The sequence below is a fragment of the Zingiber officinale genome, chromosome 5A (genome assembly GCF_018446385.1).
Source record: "Zingiber officinale cultivar Zhangliang chromosome 5A, Zo_v1.1, whole genome shotgun sequence".
NCBI classification, from domain to species: Eukaryota; Viridiplantae; Streptophyta; class Magnoliopsida; order Zingiberales; family Zingiberaceae; genus Zingiber; species Zingiber officinale.
The window spans coordinates 137506866-137532705 of NC_055994.1; the positions used below are offsets into that span (position 1 = coordinate 137506866).

The 25840-nt window shown below is 36.8% G+C and overlaps 2 protein-coding genes across 2 annotated transcripts; both read right to left on the reverse strand.

Annotated features, from left to right (window-relative positions):
* Window positions 1-4: 4 nt before the first annotated feature.
* Window positions 5-4162, reverse strand: LOC121982039 (tetratricopeptide repeat protein 1-like). Its single transcript, XM_042534897.1, has 5 exons — window positions 3887-4162; window positions 2504-2683; window positions 1305-1431; window positions 1029-1142; window positions 5-338 (listed from the first exon to the last, which is right to left on the reverse strand). Exons 1-5 carry the CDS (start codon window positions 4022-4024, stop codon window positions 223-225), a joined length of 675 nt encoding a protein of 224 aa, XP_042390831.1. The 5' UTR covers window positions 4025-4162; the 3' UTR covers window positions 5-222.
* Window positions 4163-4996: 834 nt separating this feature from the next.
* Window positions 4997-25238, reverse strand: LOC121982041 (probable prefoldin subunit 3). The gene is made up of 6 exons (XM_042534898.1): window positions 24934-25238; window positions 24631-24688; window positions 7103-7174; window positions 5648-5767; window positions 5459-5560; window positions 4997-5368 (listed from the first exon to the last, which is right to left on the reverse strand). Exons 1-6 carry the CDS (start codon window positions 25074-25076, stop codon window positions 5291-5293), a joined length of 573 nt encoding a protein of 190 aa, XP_042390832.1. The 5' UTR covers window positions 25077-25238; the 3' UTR covers window positions 4997-5290.
* Window positions 25239-25840: the final 602 nt, after the last annotated feature.

The following is a 25840-nucleotide window of genomic DNA, read 5'->3' on the forward strand; positions in this document are numbered from 1 at the left end:
ATCATATTCCACAATAATCCACATTTTTAATTTGATCTCACGATAGAGATATCACATTAAGTTCCAGGATTTTTTTTTTCAAATTTAATGGAAACATGAGAAACCTCTAACTGAGCAAAAGTTTGTCCTTGCTAACAGAATGAAAAAGCTGCTCCAGTTTTAATGTTCATCAACTGTTTAAATAATATGCTCTCAGATCTTCACACCATGGTTTGGAGTGGCCTACTGCTGAAAAGAGATGGAATGGGCACCGGTTTTTGGATCTTTAACAGCTTTGAAGTTGTCCAGACTCATCCCAAAACGACCCAGCAAAGAATTTCCCATCTCTTTCAACTTTCCTGCAACAAATTGATGAAAAACAAAGAAAGGAACCATTGATATTTGGAACAGTTTGACCAGTAATGCGAGGGATGAAAATGTTAAAATGAATATGTAGCATTATTAGATAAAATAACAATTATTGTCCATAGCAATTAGATTTAGATCCGATATAAGATGAAGAAAAATGATATGCACAAGGAAAAAAACTCAATGAAAACCTCAAGGATAGACACATAAAGTGATGGGGCCCACAAAAAGTGAAATGGTGGGCCATGACTTTATGTGTCTATCCTTGAGGTTTTCATTGAGGTTTTTTCCTTGTGCATATCATTGCTCTAAGATGAAATAAGTGCAAAAAGATTGAAATTGCAAAATTATAATCAAAGACGATCAATAGATTCTATGGGTAAGATAAACTGGACCTGTTAGATTTCACCGTACGAAGGATAAAGGAAGACCAAAAATAAGTGAACTTGATACCCCTACATAGCATTCAATGGAGGATAATATCCATACACTTAATACTAAATAATTGAGATTAACACAACTCGATCATGATGATGATGATGATGATGTAGGATGGTTTGAATCTAGATGCCCGTCAAAATTCAATGAACATTTAATATGCCTGAAATCACAAATTTGAAACATAACTGAAAGTCTATATATATCTATAAGTACGACTAGTGGAAATGAACCAGGCTCACCTATCATTTCTTCTTTCATTTTCTCCCTTTTCTCTGCAGCAATTGGTTCTAACCGCCTTATACTATTTCTAGCTTGGTTATTTGTAGGATCCAATTCACATACCTTTTTCAAATCTGCAGAAACATTTTAGAGCAAACTTAAACAAAAATTGTCAAAGAAAAAAAAAATAGTAAGTAGGCCACGAGAGAGACAGCATATCAATTTCAGCGAATTGGTACATAAAGTAGTTTAGCAAAAAAATCTCAAGTCACCACACATTTCATGAGACAACCTACCAGCAATGGCCTCCTCATAGTTTTCGAGTTTTTCATGAGCCTCTGATCTTCTAACTAGTGCCTTTACATATGATGGATCCAGTTCAAGTGCCTTTGTGCACTCTGTTACAGCATCCTTGTATCGGTTCTGGGAAAAAAAAAGCAAAATGAAGTATCGACAAACAGGCTAAAATAACTAATATCTTAGGTAGAATATTTCTTCAATATAATCCTTGCTAGCTTACTAACTCTCAGGTAGGAAGAGACTAAGCTTATTATCATCAATTAGGTTTGGCTTAAATTAATAGCAAAATTGTCAATCCAAGCTTGAATTGAACTACTGCTAGCATGTTTTGGCAGGGCAATTGTGCGTGGACATAAATAGAATGTATCTTAACCATATTGTAAAAAATGCCACAATAAACAATAACAATGATTATAACAGGAAAATATTGTGACTAATGTGTTCTCATATTTTATCTTATGATCTGATCCATAAAAAGCAGCAGCATGTACAAATTTCTCCTTTAGGGAACCCTTAAGTGCCAAATTGATAGGTAAGCATAACATGAACATGCTTCTCCATAAAAATCATATTAGTTCCACAACATTTTCATCTTTAATTCCAAAAGAAACAAAAAAGTTGAATTTAGATTCATTTTGTCCTTTTAATTTTTCTAACAATTTTAGAATGATCATTATTCAGTTATTATGCAGAAGAGTAAGTCTCTCAATGACCAATATAAAAAAAGAAAGGAAGATCAATTCCCATGAAGTGTATAATTTGACTCTCAAAGTGTATAATTTCAGAAGAAAAGGGATCAACTTTTGATGACATATTCCGGCTAATTCTTAACCAAGAAAAATACATAAAAATGTCTCATTATATCAAATAACAAAACAGCCAATACTATACACAAAACACTGTCTCTTTTACAACCCGAAAGTAACAAAGTAGTTGTAATTTCCAAATAAATAGCCACCAATGTTTGTAAAATAAATAATAACATGAAGATAGTGTTTACAAAGACATATGCATTGAAGGTAGCAGAAGTTCAGCAAATTTAAGATTAACTAAGTTCTACTCTCAATGTTTGTCAACAATATTTGCCCGGGGTTAGTCTCCTAACAGTTCCTATCAAGGGATTACTGTTGGCTAGAAATAAGAAGAGCTAGGTACCAATATTATTGGCATAAATTTCAAATATGAAATGACTTACCAATTTCATGAAACATGCTGCTCGGTTTCCATGAGACATAGAGCAAACATCTGCAGATGAAGGTAGCTCAGAAGCAATTTGCAAAGCAATCTCATACTGCAAGAGTGCATCCTCATATTGCCCAACCCTAAAGAGTTTGTTCCCTTCTTCCTTTGCATCATTTGCTTGCTTAAGAGCTTTCTGCAACACAAAGGAAACTTTTAACTCAGTTGCAGACTAACACCATGGTAAGGTGTAAGTCAGTTTGAATCAGATAAGGTTTTTTTTTTAGTGTTCTATTTCGGTACAGAATAGGGATATTCTTTTTATTTGTAAGCTGTTATTCATTATTAAATTAATTGATCATTATTAGTTAGTATAAATAAAAAAAAAAGGGCAGCTCGATGCACGAAGTTTACCATTGCGCCAAGACTCCCCTTCTATTAGTTAGTATAAATAGTAATGAATAATTGTAGTTAGTAAAACTAGTCTACCTATAACGAGAGAAGAATTTTTTTGTTTAATTATTCAAATTTTTGTGTGTTAGCATGAACATTCTAGAATATTGTAAATGTCCAATTTACTAATGTTGAAGCATAAAAGCAGCTTGTTAATTGTTGCATTTCCTGGAAAATTAAATTTGAAAGTGTGATTAGGTGTTTTAGAATAGTAAATTCAGGACTCCTACCTCTAGAAACAAGCTGCTTTTACAAGTCATATCTGTACACAACCTTCAATCGAGAGTATCTAATTGCTTACAATTGACGTGGACTTAGATTTAAAATGGTAATTGAGTTATGATAAAAAAGCACTGATATATTTGTTTTAATAACCAAATTCAAAACAAGCTTCTTTATGCCTACCGGCCACTCATGTGTTTGGCATCCATTGGATGTATACTAAATGCAATAAATAGTAAGGTAACAAAATTCATGTCCTAAATAAAGAAAGATAATTTTTGGCTCTTGTGAAATTTATGAATAAAATGTTAAGGATTGATAGGACAATACCCAAAAATTTTATTTGCAAGTTCACAGAACCCAAAAGGATGGCCGGTATCATTCAGACAATCAATCAAACAAAAATCTGAACACCGATTATGCAATGTTCCTAATTCACCGCACTGTCCTAATCAACTTGGTTCGACATGGAATTTAGTGGAACTAAAACTCTAATAATCAAATCTTTTCACAACAATTTGAAGCTTCAGCTTATCAGAGAAAGCCCAGGAGGGAAACCCCACTTTTATTCAGTTTATAACGTGAACAAAAAAAAAAAAAAACTGAAAGATAATAAGACGATCAGTGTTCATCGTAGAAAAAGGAGATCAAATCCCGAAGACGATAGTGCAGAACTCGAATCCGAGGTCAAACTGCATTAAAAGAGGAGATCAAAATGTCGCACCTCCCTCAACTGCTCATCCGTAAGGGCGTCCTCAAAGGACTCCTCATCGCTGCCGTTTTCCCCTTGCGCCGGATCCTCGCCAGGCGAGGCGTTGGCAGGGACTTTCTGGGTCTCAGATTCTTGCTCGATCACAACCATGTTTCCTCCCGCTGGGCAAATAGGAACCGAATCGATGATTTGAAACGGGTTCTGCCGATGCGATCACCGATCAGGAGACGAGGATCAAGAGGAGGAGACTTCAACGATTTTGTAGACGCTTCGAGAAAAAGCTCAGGAATTCTAATAAATTTAAAACCACCTCTTTCTTCCATTAAAACAAATAAAAAACAAAAAAATTGTATAAAAATCTTAATTATAATTAATCTAATATAAAAATAAAAATAATGATGTGTAAAATTCTAAATTTCTAACAAAGTGCTATAACCGCTTGTAGTAAATATTAAAATACGAGAAAGTAATATAAAAGTACATTTTAAATAATATTTATTGTCAAAAATAAAATTGAATACGTATAATTATTTAGAAGAGCGTCCGTGGTTGAATTTGAATTTAAATAGCAACAAAATCGACCGAGCAAGATAATAACGGTTATAACGTCCATATTAAATCTTAAATTTGTCCCCTCGAGACGATACGATGATTAAGACATGGGGTGTTATCACATGAGGTCTTGGGATCGAAACTTGACATGACCGAACATAACTTCCTCCATGTCTTAACCATTTATACTAATGGCTAATAACCACCCGTAATTTACCTTTTCCGTATTGGTCTAAAAACGGATTGACGAAGATATTGGGGACGACCGAATCATCTTTTACCACATATTAAATCTTAAAATTTTAAAATAGTAACTTTTAAGTCAGATTAAATAATATCATTTATATCTTTGTAAGAGGCTTTGAAAAATTTTAATATTAAAAACATTTCATATTGTAGCAAAATTATAGCTTCTACTACTGTAGCAGCTCAATTATGTCAGCTATAAAATCATAGATGCTAAAACTATATATAACAATTATGATTTCATAATTACTGTAACAATCATAGATACTAAAATTATATATAATAATTATATATAATAATTATGATTTCGTAATTACTGTAACATTTCCAATTAGATAGGAGATAGAATAATCACGTGAACAACACTCTAAAAATTATCATTTTACAAAGGGTGGGATGCTGCCTACCTTTGACGATTCGTTAAAAAAAAAAAAAAAAAAAATCCCATGCAGTGACAAAATTGTTTATGAACACGAAACTAAATCCAATAAACCACATCAAACATTCTCACAATGAATGTCTTAGCTGGACATCGACGAATCAGTCATTTGTTCGTGCGGAGTAAAGACGCAGATATGATGCATAAATAGTGCTGGTTCTGGAAGCTAATGCAAAACTTTAGGATTTGGATTCTTTTACCGCTTGTTTAATTCTTCTCTGATGAACATCCCAATTATAGACTCGAGCAACTGTTACCTGGGCAAGATCACAAAGTCGAGAATTAAAAATTTGAATGGATTTGCCACCTTCATTTTTGGTTGTGTTTTTTACACGCAAACTTCGTACCTGAGTTATGGTCACTTGATCCCTTAAGAACTGCAAATCACCAACAAGGACTTCTAGGCTGGCTTTGGCATTTTCCAAGTTCTTTTCTAGGAGCGATTTTGCCTATGAACATTAAAATATATCAGAGCTGGAAGATTCCTAGCATATACGCATATTAATTGAACGAAAAATGCTATAGCTCTGACTAGCCTCTTCTAGGGAATACTCAAGCATGACATTTGCGCCCAACCAAAGGCAAACAGAATCGTTATCCTCAATTTTTGTTCGAGCGTAAATACCTTCAGCCACTTCGAAATCAGTAATTAGTGCCTGAAATTAATTTATTACCCAGAAGGTTATACTAGCATCATATTCCAAGTAATGAATAGATGGAAAAAGGTATAAACTTCAAGAAAGTTAATAGAAAAGGAACTCAATATAATGAAAAAAGTATAACCCAATTTTTTGGGCCAGTATTGAGTGTTATTCTAAAACAAAGATTCTGAAGTTAACTTCGAGTTACCAGTGCTTCATTGAGTATATAACCAAGAGTAAGAGTGGTGCCCAACGAGATGCAAGATTAAAGAAGGATTTTAGGATATGTTAAGGTGTTTTAGTTAATTATACTAGTGATAAAAAAGAGAGAAATTAACAAACAGAAGAGGAAAATATAGATCAGTCAACACATTCATATGGCTGCTTAAAATTTCCTACAATGATTATCAGTAATCTAGAAACTCACCGGAATGAAGCTTTACTTCTACATAAGGTAACATTTTTCACCAAAGCATCCTAGGAATAACCTTATGAAAACTCACCTGGATTATAAAATATAATTATTTGTAGCATTTGATTAATACATGCTTGTCTATGATTTTAAATAATGATAATAATATTTAGGACCTGTCAATGCAGGAGACACATAATCAACTCCATACATGTAACTAAGTGAATAAATATCTCAGATTATAGTCTTCAGCTTATTAAAGCCTTCAATAACAGAAAGGAAAAAAAAAGTTTTAACAACGATTATTCTAAAGCCTCTAGAAACCAAGTCAATAATTGCCTAATTCATAACCTTGAAGCAAGCGACATATGGGAGAAAAGATTGTAAAACAAATTCATAACCACACATGGACATGCTTTTGCCAGTGATCAACTAGTGCATTGCATACAATATTGCGAAACTGTGTATACAAGTCTCCATGATATAAAATAACAGTTTGCATTGTGGATCCTCCTTTCTGATAAAGCATTTTAAATATACTTCACATGTGCCAAGCAAGAAAAACATATAAGAAAACAACTGGTGTTAAATGACATGACAGGAATGCTCCAACCTTCAAGATACGACTGATAAGACAAACATTGCCTAGTAATGGATTCAAGGTCATACTCATCCTGCAAAAAGTAATCATTCAAAGATAAAGAAAATATAGAAAAAGAAAGTTGACAGTGGCCTCAGAGTAGGAAAGCTATGCAGTCAAGTAGAGCTACTCATGGTCCACGTAACTGTCATCCTTCAAACTAATTCAAGGAAAGTTGATGATACTGGAATTGATACTTTGATCGATCTTGAAACATGTGGTCAACAAGAAATAGAAACATTTTAACCTGCATAAATTGCATAGACCATAAAAGATTAATAAACTTCTTGAAACCAACCTCCTCAGCTGCTTTCTTCGTTTCCAACATAGCAACAACATCCAAGCACTTCTCAATATCAGGTATTTTTGCCTACAAAAAACTTAAGTTAGCTTTTACAAAAATCTTTGGGGCCAACTGAGCGAGCAAAGCAATGGCCTATGTTTCACTACATGAAGAAACAAGTTTCTAGAATCCATATTCCTTTCATTTTTTTTAATAACTTTCACAAACATAAGTTTTTTAAAATAGCATGACTACTCTTATAGTTCCAATTGGATAAGTTGTTACTGGTTATGGATATGAAGTGCGACAAAAAATAGAGGTTCAAGATATATTTACTGAAAGGAATTTGCAATGAAGCATTTTTTTTCTTCTAAAAGCTGAAATTGAGACAAGTTTGAGTGATTTCCCCGCTCTTTTGGGTGTTTTTCATTGCAGATTTTAAAGTTGAATGAAATTGAATAACATCAGTAAGTACTTTGTCATTCCAATTCCAATAGCAATATCATACCAGTAAAAATGTCATTCCATTTTTTATCAAGTTGAATATAGGAATTGAAATGTAAAAAATACTTAATGTTCTAATTTGAGCATGCCTGTATAAAGTAGAGATTTCTATGTAATTTTTATTCTAGGAAAAAATTTTATTCAATGAAAGTTTTGGCAATTTGGCTTGAAATATTTTATTATAAAACTGAATTCTAACCCATCACCCAGTGATACAATTAAACAATCTTCTTCGTGTTAGTACCCCAAGGTAGTTTTGATGTGATCAACCAAGTCAGGTTAGTTTTGATATGATCAACCAAATCAGGTTAGGTCATGTTGGTTTCTAACCCCTGTGTCTAAGTGTACAGGAACTTAGGAGCACAGGAAGTCAAGCGAAAGACACAGCTAGCGAGAAAGACGACACGGGAGAGAGCCGACAAGCTCGGTGCGTCTGAGGGACGAGGTGTTGCAGAAAAGTACATGGGCGGACGAGAAGGAGACGAACGGCACTTCCGAGGGACGAGAAGCCGGAGCTGAAAATTGCTCGAGGGCCAGAAATTGGGTTCGGGTGAGCCCTATTCCGGATGGCCGAGATCACCCAAGCGAGCGGAGCCGGAGAGGAAAATCCGGACCAATGCGAGCGGGATCGGAACGAAAGACCCAGACTCCGGGTGGTCCGACCGCCCGGAACCAAAAAGTTAGCCATTTGCGACGTGGCGCGTCCCACTGTATCGGGGATAAACTTTTACCCCATTCTATGGCCTGGAACCCTTCGAGGCGCCCCGAACAAGGCTATAAAAGCAGTTATGCTCCCAGAAGATAAACACAATAAGAAAAAGAGAGAAACAACACTTGTAATTGATACAGTTTCAATTTAGCTTTCTAGTCGTGAGATATAACTGCTGTAAGAGGCTTCTCCGCCCGAAGGAGATATTAGTGCGCTTTCCATTTCCTTGGATTAACAACCTCTCCGGTTGTAACCAAATAATTCGTTGTGCCTCGTCTTTTTTAGTTTCTTAATTATTTTTATGCAAGTGTTAATTTTGTTAAAGCTATAAAGTTTGAGGAAGGTTTTTCGTTTTTTCTTTGAGGGTTATTCACCCCCTTCTAGCCGACTGTCAAGGGTCCAACACTTCAGATAATTCGTCCAACCCAAGAATAGCTATAATGTCCTAAAGTTCTTTGCAATGTTGTGAAGTTTGCTTAACTCTTTGCACAGTTTCCTAATGTTCCTCACCAACGATTCAAGGTTGTAACATAGTTGACATTGAATCTAAAGGATCCACTGCAGGATAAATACCTTTGGCTGCTAACCCTCTTGATGGTACAGTAGCATCTAAATATGCAGATGTGATCATTATATAGTGGAATTTTGCTGAGGTATTTTGGGTATCCAGAAGCACTCTCCTAGTACATAATACATTGACTTCAGTAACTTAAAGGTATTTGCCTTGTCCACATTCTATATAGTGGTCAAATCTAATACCCATTATCTGATCCTCAGCCTATATACCAAATGACAACCAACTCATGCTTTGATATAATCATATTCTGCAGTGTAACAAGACATTATATATAATTTCACCTTCTATCTGTTGATATATACATATTCCACATTCTACCTGCAAAATGATCTCGCTTATTTGATTCCTGAAACTGTTGGTGCAAGTTGCACCAGAATCAAACCTAAGTTTTGATGTTATCAAAGGTTCAAGTTAAGTCTTGTTATGATCTAACAAGTTGACTGAGTGTGTAGGATGTTTACTCAACCGGGAAAGACCTAGTTGAAGGCTAGGCAGGAGAAATCTTAGCAGATCGTGGAGCCCAGGTGTAAGTCCAAGTAGGTCGAGGAGATCTGAAGCTTAGCAGTGTGATCGAGAGGTCTGGAGGACCGAAGATTAAGAGAAAAGTCCTGAGGAGCCGATCAAGGCTGAGTGAAAAGTCCAAACTAGATCTGAAGGATCAAAGTTTGGCAGGTAGGTTGAGGTAAACAAACTGGACGAACGACAGTGAGGTCGGGTTGCCGAAGGGAATAACCTTAGGTCGCTAATCCAACTGAAGAAATCGGGAAGGTTTCCAAGTTGAGATCAAGACAGTTCTACTGTCTTTCATATTACTCTTGCTTTATAATATTATTGTTCTAACATCTGTTTTGCAGGAGATGTTTTTGTCTTAATACTGTTTTGCAGGTCTGGCTAGATCGGCCGACCGAACAGTAGTATCGGTCGACCGAACCAAGCAAAATCAGAACATCATTCAGATTAGACCAGAACAGATCAGAGTCCGATCAAAGTTTGATCGGTCAACCGAACAGTAAGATCGGTCAACCGATCCATGGTGACTCAGCACTGAACAGCTCATTAACACCGATCAGCAGAAAAAGGAAAAAGCATGATCGGTCGACCGAACCGGAGGACCGGTCGACCGATCCAATCAGCATTAAATACAGCATTAAAAGAAGATCTCAGCTAATTGTGACGAACAGGGAAAAGATCTTGTTCCGTCGACCGAAAGGCATGATCGGTCGATCAAACCCTTAAAGAGCATTGATTGCCGGAGATCGAGCCAGCATCAGAATCCAGCCAGGAAGGAAGGGAGCGGGTTCGGTCGACCGAACAGAGGGATCGGTCGACCGAACGCCCAAGGCACCTATAAAATGAGGCTCGAAGTCTGAGGCCAGAACAACTCTTCTGATCATCTAAAAAACTCTTCTTCACGTACGGATTGTGCTACACATCTTCAACAGCTCAGCAAGTCATTCCGTCCGGAAGTACCGACCAAGCTACATCCTACGTATACGATTGTCGGTATATTTATTTTCATATTGCACTTAAATTAAAATAAGATAGTAGGAGTGTTACTATCTTATTTCATTGTGCTTGTACGATCTGCTTCTTTCCGAAGATTTTGGAAAGAAGGGTTTTAGTGCTTTGTCCATCGGTGCGGTCGAGAACCGCGGGCCTTCGAGTAGGAGTCGAGCTAGGCTCCGAACGAAGTAAACGACTTTGTCTCTTTTCTTATTTCCGCTGCAAAATTCTGATTTAAAAAGTAAAAGAAAAGTTTTAAAAGAAGCGATATTCAACCCCCCCCCCCCTCTATCGCTCGCATCCGATCTATCAATTGATATCAGAGCCTCGTTAGCTCTGAAATAACTTAACCGTTTTTCAAAGCATTTTTTTTAAAACTTTCTCTTTTCTTTAATTTAGAATATTTTCTGTTTTTCTTAAGCACTGCTAATCCCAAGACGAAAAGTCTTGGAAATACTTTTCTTTTAATTTTTGTCTTGCAAGAATATCGAACTCGTATCAAGAAGGATATAGTACTATCCGACCTCCACTATTCAAAGGAGAAAATTTCAGTTATTGGAAGAAATAGAATGGAGTGCTATTTGAAGTCCGACATCGAGCTCTGGTTCACAATCTTGAAAGGCTACACTCCCCCCGACGAAAGATGGAACGCTTCTTGAACCTGAAGATTGGACTCCCCCAATGATCAAGAAGACGCAACTGAACTATAAGGCAATCAACACCATTCAGTGCGGGCTTACAATGGAAGAATTGAATCAAGTCGGCCCCTACGACAATGCTAAAGAATTGTGGGACTCTCTAGTCAAACTACACGAAGGAACTGACGACTCGAAGGTAACTAAACGGGACTTACTTTTAAATAATTTATTTAATATAAAAATGTTTCCCAGAGAGACGGTCTCGCAACTACACGCTCGACTGAAGGACATACTTAATGGCCTCCACCTGATCAGACACAACTTGGAAAACCACGACACGATAAGGTACGCCTTAAATGTCTTTCCGAGGAATGCTTTGTGGCCATCAATTGTAGATGCGCACAAAGTCTCCAAGGATTTTTCAATTCTTAAGTTAGACGAGTTATTCTGTGAATTGGAATTACACGAACAATCTAATATAAGCCATGTTGAGAAAGGTGTAGCTCTGTATGCAGGTCCAAGCAAGGAGACAAAATCAAAAACCAAGATCGAGTCTGAAGGCGAGTCAGACTCTGACTCAACAAATGAAGAAGAGTTGGTCAACATGGTGCGGAGACTTCTGACGAAGAAGAAGTTCAGAAGAAATGTCAAGAAGACTCCGCTCAACCAGACCCAAAACAAATCAGAAGTGATTTGTTATGGGTGTAACAAAAAGGGACATTTCAAAATCGATTGCCCGAACCGGAAGGAAGAAAAGCCCAAATCGACAAGATGAAAGAAGGCTCTTCAAGCAACTTGGGACGAGACTTCTTCCGACGAATCCGACACGGAGCAAACGAAGCACTTGAGCCATCTTGCATTTATGGCAAGAAACGAAGATTCCGATTCCGAGTCCGATGAAGAGTACGAGTCCGAGATTGACCGTGATTCCGAGAGAAGCCCAGATCGGAAGATCCAAATATGGTAACGATTTAATCTAATTTGCTTAAAGTAGTTAAGTGTTTGTTTAAAAAATTATCAAAATCGGAAAAACAAAATGACTTGTTTCTTAAGGAAATAGACCACCTTAAGCAACAAGTTAACTTGAGTGACTCGACTAATCAAGTTTAAGTCGGAACTTCAACTCAAGTTGAAAAACTTGAGGAAGAAAATTCCGACTTGAAAGGACAAGTCGAGCGACTCAAGAAAACGTTGGAAAGGTTCGAACTGGGATCCAAGTGTCTAAATATGGTACTTGGATCGCAACGAGCCGTGTACAACAAATCAGGACTTGGCTACAACCCTAAGCAAACAAACAAATCATATTTGTCTTTAATTAGTCAAAAAGTTATAAGTCAAGTCCAAGCATGGGTCAAAACAAAACATTTAATCAAATCAATTAAACCAAACCTCTACTTGGTCCCTAAGAGTCAAATTCATTACTTAGATAGACCTTATCTAAGCTATGACTCAGGGGAAGCAATTAGAAAAACAATTCAACCAACTTGATTAACCAAACTCATACACTTAGGATTAGGTTTACTTTCTGCTTAGAATGGTTAGATGAAAAAGGTTTACCAAACCCTACAACATAGCATCGGAATAGATTGGGATGATAGTACGTCAAGAAAACTTTGTCGAAGGCATGTCTAGGCTGAATATGGAATTCTATCTGGTGCACTAGACTTAGTGGATCTGACCGAAACTACCCAGTCAAACATGGGCTAGTTAGACCAAAATTTAGTATTAAATTTTTTGGACGGGAACAGTTTGAAAAGTCTTCAGCAAATGGTCCACCGTTGATACACAAGAAGGTCATATGCCTCGCCACTGAACTGAAAGCTTATCCTTACGAAGTCTGCTTGATTAACCCAAAGCTAAGTTTGAATCTAACATGGATTCAATAACCTTTTCAAACTTAATTAAATTCTAAACCTAATTAAATTCTAAACCTAATTCTAAACTTAAACCTAATTAAATTCTAACTTAAACCTAATTAAATTCTAAACCAAATTATTTTAAAACTTAATTAAAAATTATTTTAAAACTTAAAAATTATTTTAAAAACTTAAAAATTATTTAACATTTAATTAAAAATTATCTTAACCTTAAAACTTAACTCATTACACCATAAATATTAAATGCAATTCAACTAAATTAAATCCAAAAACTTACCCACTCAATTTAACCAAACTTTGGTTCAAATCCTACGTTTTGTAAGAATCCAAAGCTCTGGATAAATGGATCTTGGACAGCGACTGCTCCAGACACATGACTGGGAATCAGCACAAATTTACCAACATTAAATTCAAAAATTTAGGATCAGTTGCCTTTGGAAACAATGGCAAGCTAAAGGTAATTGGTACAGGAGAAATTCAATTACAATCCAACATTTCAATTAAAAAGGTTTTACTTGTTGAACATTTTAATTATAATTTGCTTAGTATAAGCCAACTCTGTGATTCAGGATTTAGGATTAAATTTTTGTCTTCTGAATGCTTGATAAGCTATAATGATTCAACTAATATATTACTAAATGGCTTTAGAGATAAAAATATATACTCCATTCATCTACCTAAAACAATACCCAAATATTTTCTAACAAATGATGATGAAACTTGGTTATGGCATAGGAGATTAGCTCACACTCACTTTAGAAATTTACTGAAATTAAGCAAAAATGATTTAGTAAAAGGTTTGCCAAAGTTAGGGAATCCTATAAATAAATTTTGTAATTCTTGTCAACAAGGAAAACAAATTAAATCAACTCATAAACTTACCAATCAAAATAGAACAAATAAAATACTTGACCTAATACATTTAGATTTATTTGATTCTCATGGAATAAAATCTTTGAATGGTAATCTTTATTGCTTAGTAATCATTGATGACTACTCTAAATATACTTGGGTTAAATTCTTATCTACTAAAAATGAAACCTTTGAAATATTTAAAAATTTCTGTAAACTAGTAGAAAACGAAAAATAGATTAAGATTAAGAAAATAAGAAGTGATAATGGAGGTGAATTCAAAAATCAAAACTTTAATAATTTTTGTTTAGAAAATGGTTATCACCATGAGTTTTCGTGCCATAAAACTCCGCAACAAAATGGCTTAGTAGAACGTAAGAATAGAACCTTACAAGAAGCTGCACGAACAATGTTAAATGAATATGATATACCAAAATATTTTTAGACTGAAGCTGTTAATACAGCTTGTTATGTCCAAAATCGAATTATAATTAATAAAGATCAAAATAAAACATCTTATGAAATTTATTTTAACAAAATTCCTAACATAAAATATTTTAAAGTATTTGGTTGTAATGTTCACATTTTAAATCTTAAAGATCACTTAGGCAAATTTACTTCAAAAACTAACCAAGGAATCTTTCTTGGATATTCATCTACAAGTAGGGCCTTTAGAGTTTACAATAAATCTACTTTGAAAATTGAGGAAACCACTAATGTAACCTTTAATGAAAATGATCATATTTCTATTACTCAAAATGATTCTAATCATCCAGTTAATCTAGAAGAAGAAGATGACTTAATACAACCTAAAGAATATGAGAATTCTAATTCAAGAATAGTAAAATCTAACCCTATTCATCCAGTTAACCAAATCATAAGAAATCCTGAATTAAGGGTTCAAACAAGATCGGCCTTTAAAAATTTAAGTCAAATAGCATTAATATCTAAAATTGAACCTAAACGCATAAGTGATGCATTAACAAAACCTGACTGGATAATTGCAATGCAAGAAGAGTTAAATCAATTCGAAAGAAACCAAGTTTGGGATTTAGTACCTCCACCAAAAGGTAAGACAATTATAGACACCAAATGGGTATTTAGGAACAAATTAGATGATCAAGGTGAAATCCTAAGGAATAAAGCTCGTCTAGTAGCAAAGGGGTTTAGTCAAGTCGAAGGACTAGATTACGACGAGACTTATGCCCCGGTAGCCAGACTTGAATCAATTAGAATGCTACTTGCCTATGCAGCATTCAAAGGTTTCAAATTATATCAAATGGATATGTTAAATCCGCTTTTTTAAATGGATATATTAAGGAAGAAGTCTATGTGAGTCAACCACTTGGTTTTGAGGATACAAAATACCCTACATATGTTTTTAAGCTAAAAAAGACATTATATGGACTAAAACAAGCACCTAGGGCTTGGTATGAAAGACTGTCTAGTTTTTTAAAATCTAAAGGGTTTAAAGAAGGACAAATTGATCCTACACTTTTTATTAAAATCTTTAATTCAGACATTTTCATAGCTCAAGTTTATGTTGACGATATTGTATTTGGTTCAACCAACTCAAAATTTTTACACGAATTTGTAACTTTAATGGAAAATGAATTTGAAATGAGTCTGGTTGGTGAATTAAACTATTTTTTAGGTCTTCAAATAATACAAACTAAAGATGATAACTATGTACATCAAACAAAATACACAAAAGACCTTATTAAGAAATTTGGTATGGAAAACTCCAAAGAAATTAAAACACCTATGACAAGTAATATAAATCTTGATAGTGACGAAAATGGAAAATATGTTGACTTAAAATTGCACAGAAGCATGATAGGTAGTCTACTTTATCTAACGGCAAGCCGACCCGACATTTTATTTGTCGTTAGTATGTGCGCCCGATACCAAACTTGTGCGAAAGAGTCTCATTTATCATTAGTTAAAAGAATTATTAAATATTTAAAGGGGACTATTAATGTAGGAATATGGTATCCTAGAACTTCACAATTTGACTTGGTCGGATATTCTGATTCTGATTATGCCGGGTGTGGAGGATGTCAATTACTAGGATCATCTTTAATTAGTTGGTTTAGTCGTAAGCAACAATGTGTTGCATTATCAACCACCGAAGCCGAATACATTGCAATGGGCGAATGCGTAGCCCAATTGCTATGGATGTCACATACCTTAAAAGATTTTAATCTAAATTATAAAAATGTAAAAACTTACATTGATAATATTAGCTCTATAAATCTAACTAAAAACTCAGTTCATCACTCTAGAACAAAACATATAGAAGTAAAACATCATTTCATTAGGGATCATGTTTCAAAAGGGGACATTGAACTTAACTATATTGAATCTAAATCTAACCTAGCAGATATCTTCACTAAACCATTACCTGAAGCAGAATTTAGTAACTTAAGAAGACAATTAAGAATATGTTTTATAGAGTAGGTTCTCTTATTTTTAAAAATTATTACTTAGTTTATTTTTCAAAATTATTTTTGTAAAAATCCCTCTTTCAAAATTTTGGCTTTCAAAACTCCTTCAAAATATTTTTGATTTTCTAGAGTAGCCTAGGTTTTACCGTAGAACTGCATGTTCCTATAGTTTTAGGAGCTAGCATCTCACAAGCACAGTAGGATCCCATGTTTGATAACTTAGAATGGGTGAGATGCTTAGAACCTAGCCCTAAATTTCAGATGCTTATGTCAGTGCATCGTTATAAATCTGGGTTTTAAACAACACACATGAATCAATTTGGGTTGACTAGCAAGTAAAAACCTGGTTAGTCCTAAATACTCAAATTGACCAACCTAAGTTTATTGCTACTATCTTATGGTAGTTAGCTTTGTACAAAGGTTGGACAGTTCATCATAAGGACATTTTTCCTTAGTCTTTTTTGTCCATGCTTGAACTTTTAGGTTGTAATCAATTCTAGGGGGAGCCTTGAACTATGCATTTTCACATTTTTATCCTAAATTCAAATTTTTTAAATCCTAATTTTTATTTTTCATAATATTTAGATTTTTACACTTAGTAAAATTCTTTCATATTTTTCGACTTTTAAAAATGTTCAAAATTATTTTTGAAACATCTTTTTATGTTTAAATTTACAAAAAAAAACTTTTTAAATTTTTTTTACAAAATTCTTATTTTTCAGACTTTTAAATTTTTTATCTTTGCAAAATTCAGGTAAAATATTTTTCAGAAAACTTTTTAAGATGTTAATATTTTCAAACATTTGAACCAAAATGTTTTACTTACTTATTTGCTTTTAGAAATTCTAACTTAGTAAAATTTTTGCTATTTTTCAAATTACATGTTTAACTTAGGAAAATTATTCTTTTCAAAATTATTTTAACTTAGTAAAAATTTTCCATTTTTTTAGCTTTTTAACTTAGTTAAAAATATTTTTGAATATCATAATTATTTTTTTCATTTCAAGTAATTTTTGAACACTTAGTTAAAATTGTTATACATTTCAACCCTTCTGGTATGTTGGTCTTCCCCTATTTTTGATGTGTGTCAAAGGGGGAGAGATAGTGAATTCAGGGGGAGTTGTTTAACTCAGGGGGAGTATTAAAAGTTAAAAGTTAAATTGCTTGTTTATTTAATTGTTGATTGTGTTGGAACCCCAAGGTTGTTTTGGTGTGATCAACAAGTTAAGTTAGGTCCTGTTTGTTTCTAACCTTGTGTCTAAGTGTGCAGGAGCTTAGGAGCACAGGTACTCGAGCGGAAGACGCAGCTAGCGAGAAGGACGGCACGCGGTGCGTCCGAGGGACGAGGCGCTGCGGAAGAGTACACCGGCGGACGAGAAGGAAGTGTGCGCGATGGTTCCGAGGTACGAAAGCCGGAGCGGAAGATTGCTCGGGGAGCAAGAGACGCAGCTAGCGCGAAGGTCGGCACGGGGTGCGATCGAGGGACGAAGTCTGCGGATGAGTACGCTGGTGGACGAGAAGGGACACGCGGCAATTCCGAGGGACGAGAAGCCGGAGGGAAGCACGCTCGAGAAGACCGGAAGATGGGTTCGGGTGAGCCCTTTTCCGGAAGGCAGAGATCACCCAAACGAGCGGATCCGGAGCGGAAGAACCGGACCGAGGCGGGACTGAACCAGAGAAGCGGTCCCGGATAAAAAAGTCAACTGTGTTGACTTTCGGGGTCCGGGGCGCCCAGAACCCTTCCGGGCGCCCGGAACAGTAATTTTGACCAGATCGAGAATTATCTCGATCTGAACGTTGGGGGATAAATTTTATCCCCCCCCCAGGGCGCCCGGAACCCTTCCAGGCGCCCCGACCAAGGCTATAAATATAGCCTTGGTCCAGAAGCTTTCAATCAGTTCAGAAATTGTAAACAACACTTGTGTGCTTCCACTGTTTTGATTAGCTTCCTTCTTTTTGTGCCGACACTGCTGTAAACGAGGCTTCTCCGCCTGAAGGAGTTCTTAGTGCAATCATCTTCCTTGGATTAACAACCTCCCCGGTTGTAACCAAGTCAAATCCGGTGCCTTGTTTTTATGCTTTATTTTCTGCTTAATCTATTTTTCAAGTGTTAGCTTAATTGTTCGAGAAAGGGTTGTGTTTAATTCAGGGCTATTCAACCCCCCTTCTAGCCGGCCCAACGGTCCTACAAGTGGTATCAGAGCCGAGGCGCTTCAGGAGGACTAACCGCCGAACGAAGCAACGAAATGGCCGGACCAAGCATCCACCCGCCGAAATACGAAGGGGATTTCACCGCATGGAAAAAACTGATGCAGGTATTTCTTAAAACCGATATTGAACTATTTTTAACGATGAAATTTGGCTTTGAAGCTCCAGAGGACAAGGAAATAGATAAATGGACAAAAAAGGAGCAGGCTGACTTCGTGGCGAACGGCAAAGCAGAGTACCATCTGCTAAGCGTACTTCCGCCTCAAGAAGTCAACAGGATCGGTAAATACAACTCGGCAAAGGAACTTTGGGAAAAGTTCCTCGAGCTGCACGAAGGGACGTCCGAAGCCAAGCTCGCCAGAAGAGATCTGCTTCGGAATCAGCTCACAAACCTGCGACTTGGGGAAGACGAGACAGTCGCACATCTGCACTCCAGAATTAAAGAAATAATCACCGGACTCACGAATCTCGGAGAAGAGGTAAGTAACCGAGATTCGCTCAGGTACGCGTTAAATTCATTTCCGAGAAATTCAAAATGGGCATCACTAGTAGATGCTTTTTACATTTCTAAGGACTTAGAAAAATTTCATTAGAAGAATTTTTCAACATTTGAAGTCCATGAGTCAAGATGTGCAGGATGAAGGAGCCCAAGAACAACGTCGCCCTCAAAGCTTCGAGAGACGAACCTGAGTCGGAATCCTCTCTCGACGACGAGGAAATGGTAATGATGGTAAGAAGATTCAAGAAACTTTGTAAATCTAGATCTGCTAACCATCCGCAGGGGAAGAAGAAAAGGATGATCCGCTGCTACCACTGCGACGAAGAAGGGCACGTCGCAAGGACAAAGTCAAGAACAAAGACAAGGAGAAGGGTAAGAAGCCTATCCAGAAACGAAAGGCCCTGAAAGCGACGTGGGACGATACGTCGTCCGAATCGGAAGTCGAAGCATTCTCCGGACTCGCACTGATGGCGAGCCATCAAGACGACGACTGCGATTCAAGCTCTTCCGAAATGAGCATCGAGAGCATCGATGAAGGGGGAGACACGTCGGAAGAAAGCAGCAGCTCAGGGGGAGAAACGGACAACGAGATCAACAAGGTAAGTCAGGTACGATCTCTTCCTCCCGATAAAATGTTTAAGTTCGTTAAACTTTTAACAAAAGACTGCTGCAAATTAGAAAGTGAAAATAAAAATTTAAAAGTAATTCTAACTAAGTCTTGTCTCTTAGAAGAATTAGATAAATTAAAATTGAAAAATGAAAAATTGGAATTAGAAAATCAAAATTTGAAAATTCAAATAGATAACTTACAGAACTATGCATGTTCATCTAAAACCAATGTTAGAAGATTTAATAATTTAAATTAGTACTTTAAATATCACCCGGGACAAATCAGGAACATCTCAAGAAAACATGTCCCTAAAAACCTTTTAGTTAATCCAGTAGGTTGGAACCTGTATTGGGTTCCTAAATCATGCTTAAATTAATTTTAAAATTAAAATTAGCGCTTTAAGTGAGAGAATTAAATAAATAATTTCTTTATGAGGCCTTGTCTAAGGAAGTGGTTGTTGCTCCAATAACCAAGAAGGCCTAGTGCCTCGCCACGACCTGGAAGCCAAAATATTGAAATAAATGTTTAATTAACTTACTAATGAAGCATTAATACAAGAATTAATTAATGCTTGAAAAAGGTTATTCAAAACATTTTATTTCAAATTAGAAATTTACTTAGAATTTTTTATATTCGCAAAAATCATTTTGTAAGTTAAGAATCTTTCTAAACAAGAAATCTCAGCTTAAATGACTTCGAAAAATTTTCTAAATTTCTTAAAAACTTAGAAATTTTTTTTACTTTTTCTAAGTATTTAACCCTTAGATTGTTTTTATTGGAACCCCATTTTTTGTGATCAAAGGGGGAGAAGGGAAAGTATAAGTCTAGGGGGAGGTAGATAGATTTAATTTGATTTTTATCTTTTCTCTATCTTTTTGCACTTAAATTAAAAATTAAGTGAATTTACTTAATGTTATTTAATGTCTATTTTTAGCCCTAGCTTAACTTGTCACACCAAAAGGGGAGATCATTGGAACCCCAAGGTTGTTTGGTGTGATCAACAAGTTAAGTTAGGTCATGTTTGTTTCTAACCTTGTCAAGTGTGCAGGAGCTAGAGCACAGTACTCGAGCCAAGAGCGAGAAGGATCAAGACGCTGCGTCCGAGGGACGAGGTGAAGAGTACACCGCCGGACGAGAAGGAAGTGCGCGATGGTTCCGAGGGACGAAAGCCGGAGCGGAAGATCGCTCGGGAGCAAGAGACGCTAGCCAAGGCTCAAGACGGGTGCGATCGAGGGACAAGTCTGCGGATGAGTACCGGTGGACGAGAAGGGCACGCACCCGAGGGAGAAGCCGGGAGGAAGCACGCCGAGAAGATCGGAAGATGGGTTGGGTGAGCCCTTTCCCAAGGCGAGATCACCCAAACGAGCGGATCCGAGCGGAAGAACCGGACCGAGGCGGATCGAACCGGAGCGGTCCCGGATAAAAAGTCAACTGTGTTGACTTTGGGTCCCGGGGTGCCCGGAACAGTAATTTTGACCGGATCGAGAATTATCTCGATCTGAACGTTGTGGGATAAATTTTATCCCCCCAGGGCGCCCGGAACCCTTCCAGGCGCCCCGACCAAGGCTATAAATATAGCCTTGGTCCAGAAGCTTTCAATCAGTTCAGAAATTGTAAACAACACTTGTGTGCTTCCACTGTTTTGATTAGCTTCCTTCTTTTTGTGCCGACACTGCTGTAAACGAGGCTTCTCCGCCTGAAGGAGTTCTTAGTGCAATCATCTTCCTTGGATTAACAACCTCCCCGGTTGTAACCAAGTCAAATCCGGTGCCTTGTTTTTATGCTTTATTTTTTTTGCTTAATCTATTTTTCAAGTGTTAGCTTAATTGTTCGAGAAAGGGTTGTGTTTAATTCAGGGCTATTCAACCCCCCCCTTCTAGCCGGCCCAACGGTCTTACAGATTGTTGTATATTTTTAAACTTAACTTCGAACCTTGGTTGCCAAACATCAAAAAGGGGGAGATCGTTGGTGCAAGTTGCACCAGAATCAAACTTAAGTTTTGATGTTGTCAAAGGTTCAAGTTAAGTCTTGTTATGATCTAACAAGTTGACTGAGTGTGCAGGATGTTTACTCAACCGGGAAAGACCTAGTTGGAGGCTAGGCAGGAGAAATCTTAGCAGATCGTGGAACCCAGGTGCAAATCCAAGTAGGTCGAGAAGACCCGAAGCTTGGCAGTGTGATTGAGAGGTCTGGAGGACCGAAGATCAAGAGAAAAGTCCTGGGGACCGAAGATCAAGAGAAAAGATCTGGAGGATCAAAGTTTGGCAGGTAGGTTGAGGTAAACAAACTGGAGGAGCGACAATGAGGTCGGGTTCCCGAAGGGAACAACCTTAGGTCGCTGATCCAACTGAAGAAACCGGGAAGGTTTCCAAGTTGAGATCAAGACAGTTCTAACGTCTTTCATATTATCTTGCTTTATAATATTATTGTTCTAACATCTGTTTTGCAGGAGATGTTTTTGTCTTAATACTGTTTTGCCAGTCGACCGAACAGTAGTATCGGTCAACCGATCCATGGTGACTCAGCACTGGACAGCTCATTAGCACCAATCAGCAGGAAAAGGAAAAAGCCTGATCGGTCGACCGAACCGGAGGACCGGTCGACCGATCCAATCAGCATTAAATACAACATTAAAAGAAGATCTCAGCTAATTGTGACGAACAGGGAAAAGATCCTGTTCGGTCTACCGAAAGGCATGATCGGTCGACCGAACCCTTAAAGAGCATTGATTGTCGGAGATCGAGCCAGTATCAGAATCCAACCAGGAAGGAAGGGAGCGGGTTCGGTTGACCGAACAGAGGGATCGGTCGACCGAACAGAGGGATCGGTCGACCGAACGCCCAAGGCACCTATAAAATGAGGCTCGAAGTCTGAGGCTAAAACAACTCTTCTGATCATCTAAAAAGCTCTTCTTCACGTACGGATTGTGCTACACATCTTCAACAGCTCAGCAAGTCACTCCGTCCGGAAGTACCGACCAAGCTACATCCTACGTATACAATTGTCGGAATATTTATTTTCATATTGCACTAAAATTAAAATAAGATAGTAGGAGTGTTACTATCTTATTTCATTGTACTTGTACGATCTGCTTCTTTCCGAAGATTTCGGAAAAAAGGGTTTGAGTGCTTTGCCCATCGGTGCGGTCGAGGACCGCGGGCCTTCGAGTAGGAGTCGAGCTAGGCTCCGAACGAAGTAAGCGACTTTGTCTCTTTTCTTATTTCCGCTGCAAAATTCTGATTTAAAAAGTAAAAGAAAAGTTTAAAAAAAAACGATATTCAACCCCCCCCCCCCCCCCTTCTATTGCTCACATCCGATCTATCAGAAACCATAGTGCATGATCAACTTTATGGTTGATTAAATTTCCTATACAATACATAAACACCTCTCATTAAATTTGTGACATTTAATGTTTCAGGCATTACATTGATTCATTTGGTGTCCAAAGAAGCATTGGCTTAGTCTATTAGGTTCATCCATCTCCGCGTCTTCTTATGGTGATTTTAAACTTGCCATCAAGTTCAAAGGTCAAAAAGTGATATAATAGACTAGCTTGAGGTCAGACTAATGTTTGGTATTAATAGTGATTTTGTGAAACCACTAGGTGGTTTGCAGCAAAATATACTGCCATGAATATGGCATTCACAACTTCAAAGTAAGGCATTTGTTGAAAATGATTTTTTTTAGTTTAGTCATTATAAATCAAAGTATTATTCTTGCAATTTTTTCATTTTATAACATAGATAATTTGTTTTAACTCATTCCTTTTTTGATTCAGATAGCATGATTAGCAAGCATAGAAACCACCAACTGCAGCATAGCACAGGTGATCACACTAGTAGAATTTATTGATTATCATTAGATAATTACAACTGCTATTTTCCCCCATTTTATATCTATTCGAGATACACCTAACTATTGTTGGATAATAGTATTTTTTATTTACTCTTTTCTTGCAATCTCATATATCCATCTTAGCATTCTAGTGTATTGGTCTTTCGTAACTGTCAATGCTCTGACACAAAGTAACATTCATCATGCCATTACTGTAACACAAGTCAAGTGAATCCCAACTATTTGAGGTATGCTACAAGAATGTTATCTCCCCACTATATTCTATATTGGTTGTACCATAACTTATAATCCATTTTTAGCCTAAGCGGCACTTGGCAATCACAAGAAACTTTAGAAGTTCCTCATTATGTTAACCACACTATTTATCCATCTATTTATATCTTCATCAATATTTATTCCTATTGAATAATAAATCAAAAATATTTAAAACCCTTAACTGCAGAAATTTCGACCATCCAATTTAACAAATATCCCAAATATCCCACTTTTCCATTTTCATGTTGTTCAAACTACATTTCATATACTTTGTTCAACTTCTTCTTACTAAGCTTTTAGTTCTGGAAGCTTATTTTTATTTAAGCTTCAAATTTTTTATATTTAGACTCACATCAATAGCACAAGCATATGCCAAATATCACTAGCAAATTTATTTTTCAATATGAGAAAAAGATAATGACTTGAAACTAACCCTTAATATAAACCTACATTTATAGAATCATGCCATACTCCTAGAAACTTTAATACCATCCTGTAATCATGGACTAAGTCAATCATGCCATACTAAGTCAATCCTGCAATCATGGACTAACTTTGCAATAGCCCACAACACAGAAGAATTCTTTATTACCTGTCCAAGGCAACTTTTGGAGATTGACTAGACCATCCTCAAATCAGAGTCTGAATGATAAATGGTATCTAACATCACTTAAGTAACGACTTCTCCTTAGTCCTTGGAACAAATATGGTTCAAATTCATGATCATCATATTGTTTATAGTTTCATGCTCTTTGTCAAAGCTTAATGCCCCTTCATCTTTTTCATCCATGCTTAGGTGAGGGCATTAACCATTACCGGTGGTGCCATCATTTATCAAAAGTTCTCTCCCCAACAATTCAATGAAAAAAAAAATCTTCTATCATTTTAAAGTTTAGCGAGGTAGAATATATATTAGAAACATCAAATCAGACAGATGGCTTTGTTGAGTCAAACAATAACATAACAGCAACTTAAAAAAAAAAGGAAGAAACAAAGAAGTGTAACAAACCTGAAGATCCCGTTGCTGAGCCAAAAGTTTCATCTCCACAATTTTGTACTGTTGAAGCCTGAGATGGACAGTAGATCGCTTGTTTACGAAACCAGCAATCGTACAGAAGATATCAAATTATTAAAAGCTCGCTTTGTTGAAGAAACAGAAGGTCATCCATACTAGGTGTTTACGAGAAACAATAAAAGGAAAATAAAGCCTATCAGAGTGGCAGTCTCGATAGGATCCGCCGCCGTGTAGAAGCAAACCATCAGATGGGGACAGAAAAGGGGGGAAGCACGGAGAGATTCAAAAAGAAGATACCTTTCTTGGAGGAAACCTAGAGAGGAGTTGACATCAAGGCCGGATTGCTTGAGATAAGCTTCAACGTCCTCCACGAAGGAAGCTGCGGGGATGCCCCTCCTCTCAGTGACAGCGGCGGTAGAAGCAGAGGCCGACACGTCCATCGGCGAGGAGACAGGGAAGAAGGTAGGACTCCGGTTCCAGTAATCGTCGATCCGGGAGCTCGTCCTACTATGGTCTTCGTTGATCTCGAATCCCTAATCGGCTTCATGGGTAGCTAAGCTGGATCTCTTCAAGTATCTCTAGGGTTCGGGTACATTTCGTTCAGCACCAATTAAAATAAAAATTTTAAAATATAATATAAAAATTACACTAAATTAATTAATTAATTCAGGAAGAAATTTGATTAAGACCCCCGACTAGGTGTGAGCAGTTAACCCGCCAAACCGACCAACTCGCTTATACCGACCCGAACCGAATCGAAAAAAAATAATCCGCCGGATATAGGGTCGGATGTAGGGTCATAATATTGCATTATCTGATCTAGTAGGGGCGGATAGTTTTTTATCCCAATAACTGAACCAACCCGATCCGTGATCACCCCTACTTGTAGCAACTAATGTTGATAAGTTGTTACACGTTGTAGTAACTACTGCCGATAAGCTGCTACACGTTGTAATAACTATTTCTGATTAGCTGCTATAACGTGTAATGAGTAATGTCTATTATCATTTTAAAAAATTTTTTTTTTTATATTTATATTTATATTTTATATTTCATTGGATATAGAGTCGTATATCTAAATAACTGACAACCCGTCGGATATCTGATACATAAGAACCGCCGGATATAGGGCCGGATGTAGGTCCCGATTTTGCATTATCTGATCTAGTAGGGTCGGATAATTTTTTACCTCAATAACCGAACT

What these genes read in the sequence shown, in the direction of transcription:
- LOC121982041 (XM_042534898.1), bottom strand. Translation starts at nt 25,076, where the DNA reads ATGGACGTGTCGGCCTCTGCTTCTACCGCCGCTGTCACTGAGAGGAGG. An exon ending in CTCAGCAACGGGATCTTCAG is followed by an intron (nt 7,175 to 24,630) that starts GTTTGTTACACT and finishes AGTTTTTTGTAG; the next exon opens with GCAAAAATACCTGATATTGA. An exon ending in CGAAGAAAGCAGCTGAGGAG is followed by an intron (nt 5,768 to 7,102) that starts GTTGGTTTCAAG and finishes AATTAATTTCAG; the next exon opens with GCACTAATTACTGATTTCGA.
- LOC121982039 (XM_042534897.1), bottom strand. Translation starts at nt 4,024, where the DNA reads ATGGTTGTGATCGAGCAAGAATCTGAGACCCAGAAAGTCCCTGCCAAC. An exon ending in CGGATGAGCAGTTGAGGGAG is followed by an intron (nt 2,684 to 3,886) that starts GTGCGACATTTT and finishes TTTGTGTTGCAG; the next exon opens with AAAGCTCTTAAGCAAGCAAA. An exon ending in CAGCATGTTTCATGAAATTG is followed by an intron (nt 1,432 to 2,503) that starts GTAAGTCATTTC and finishes TTTTTTTCCCAG; the next exon opens with AACCGATACAAGGATGCTGT.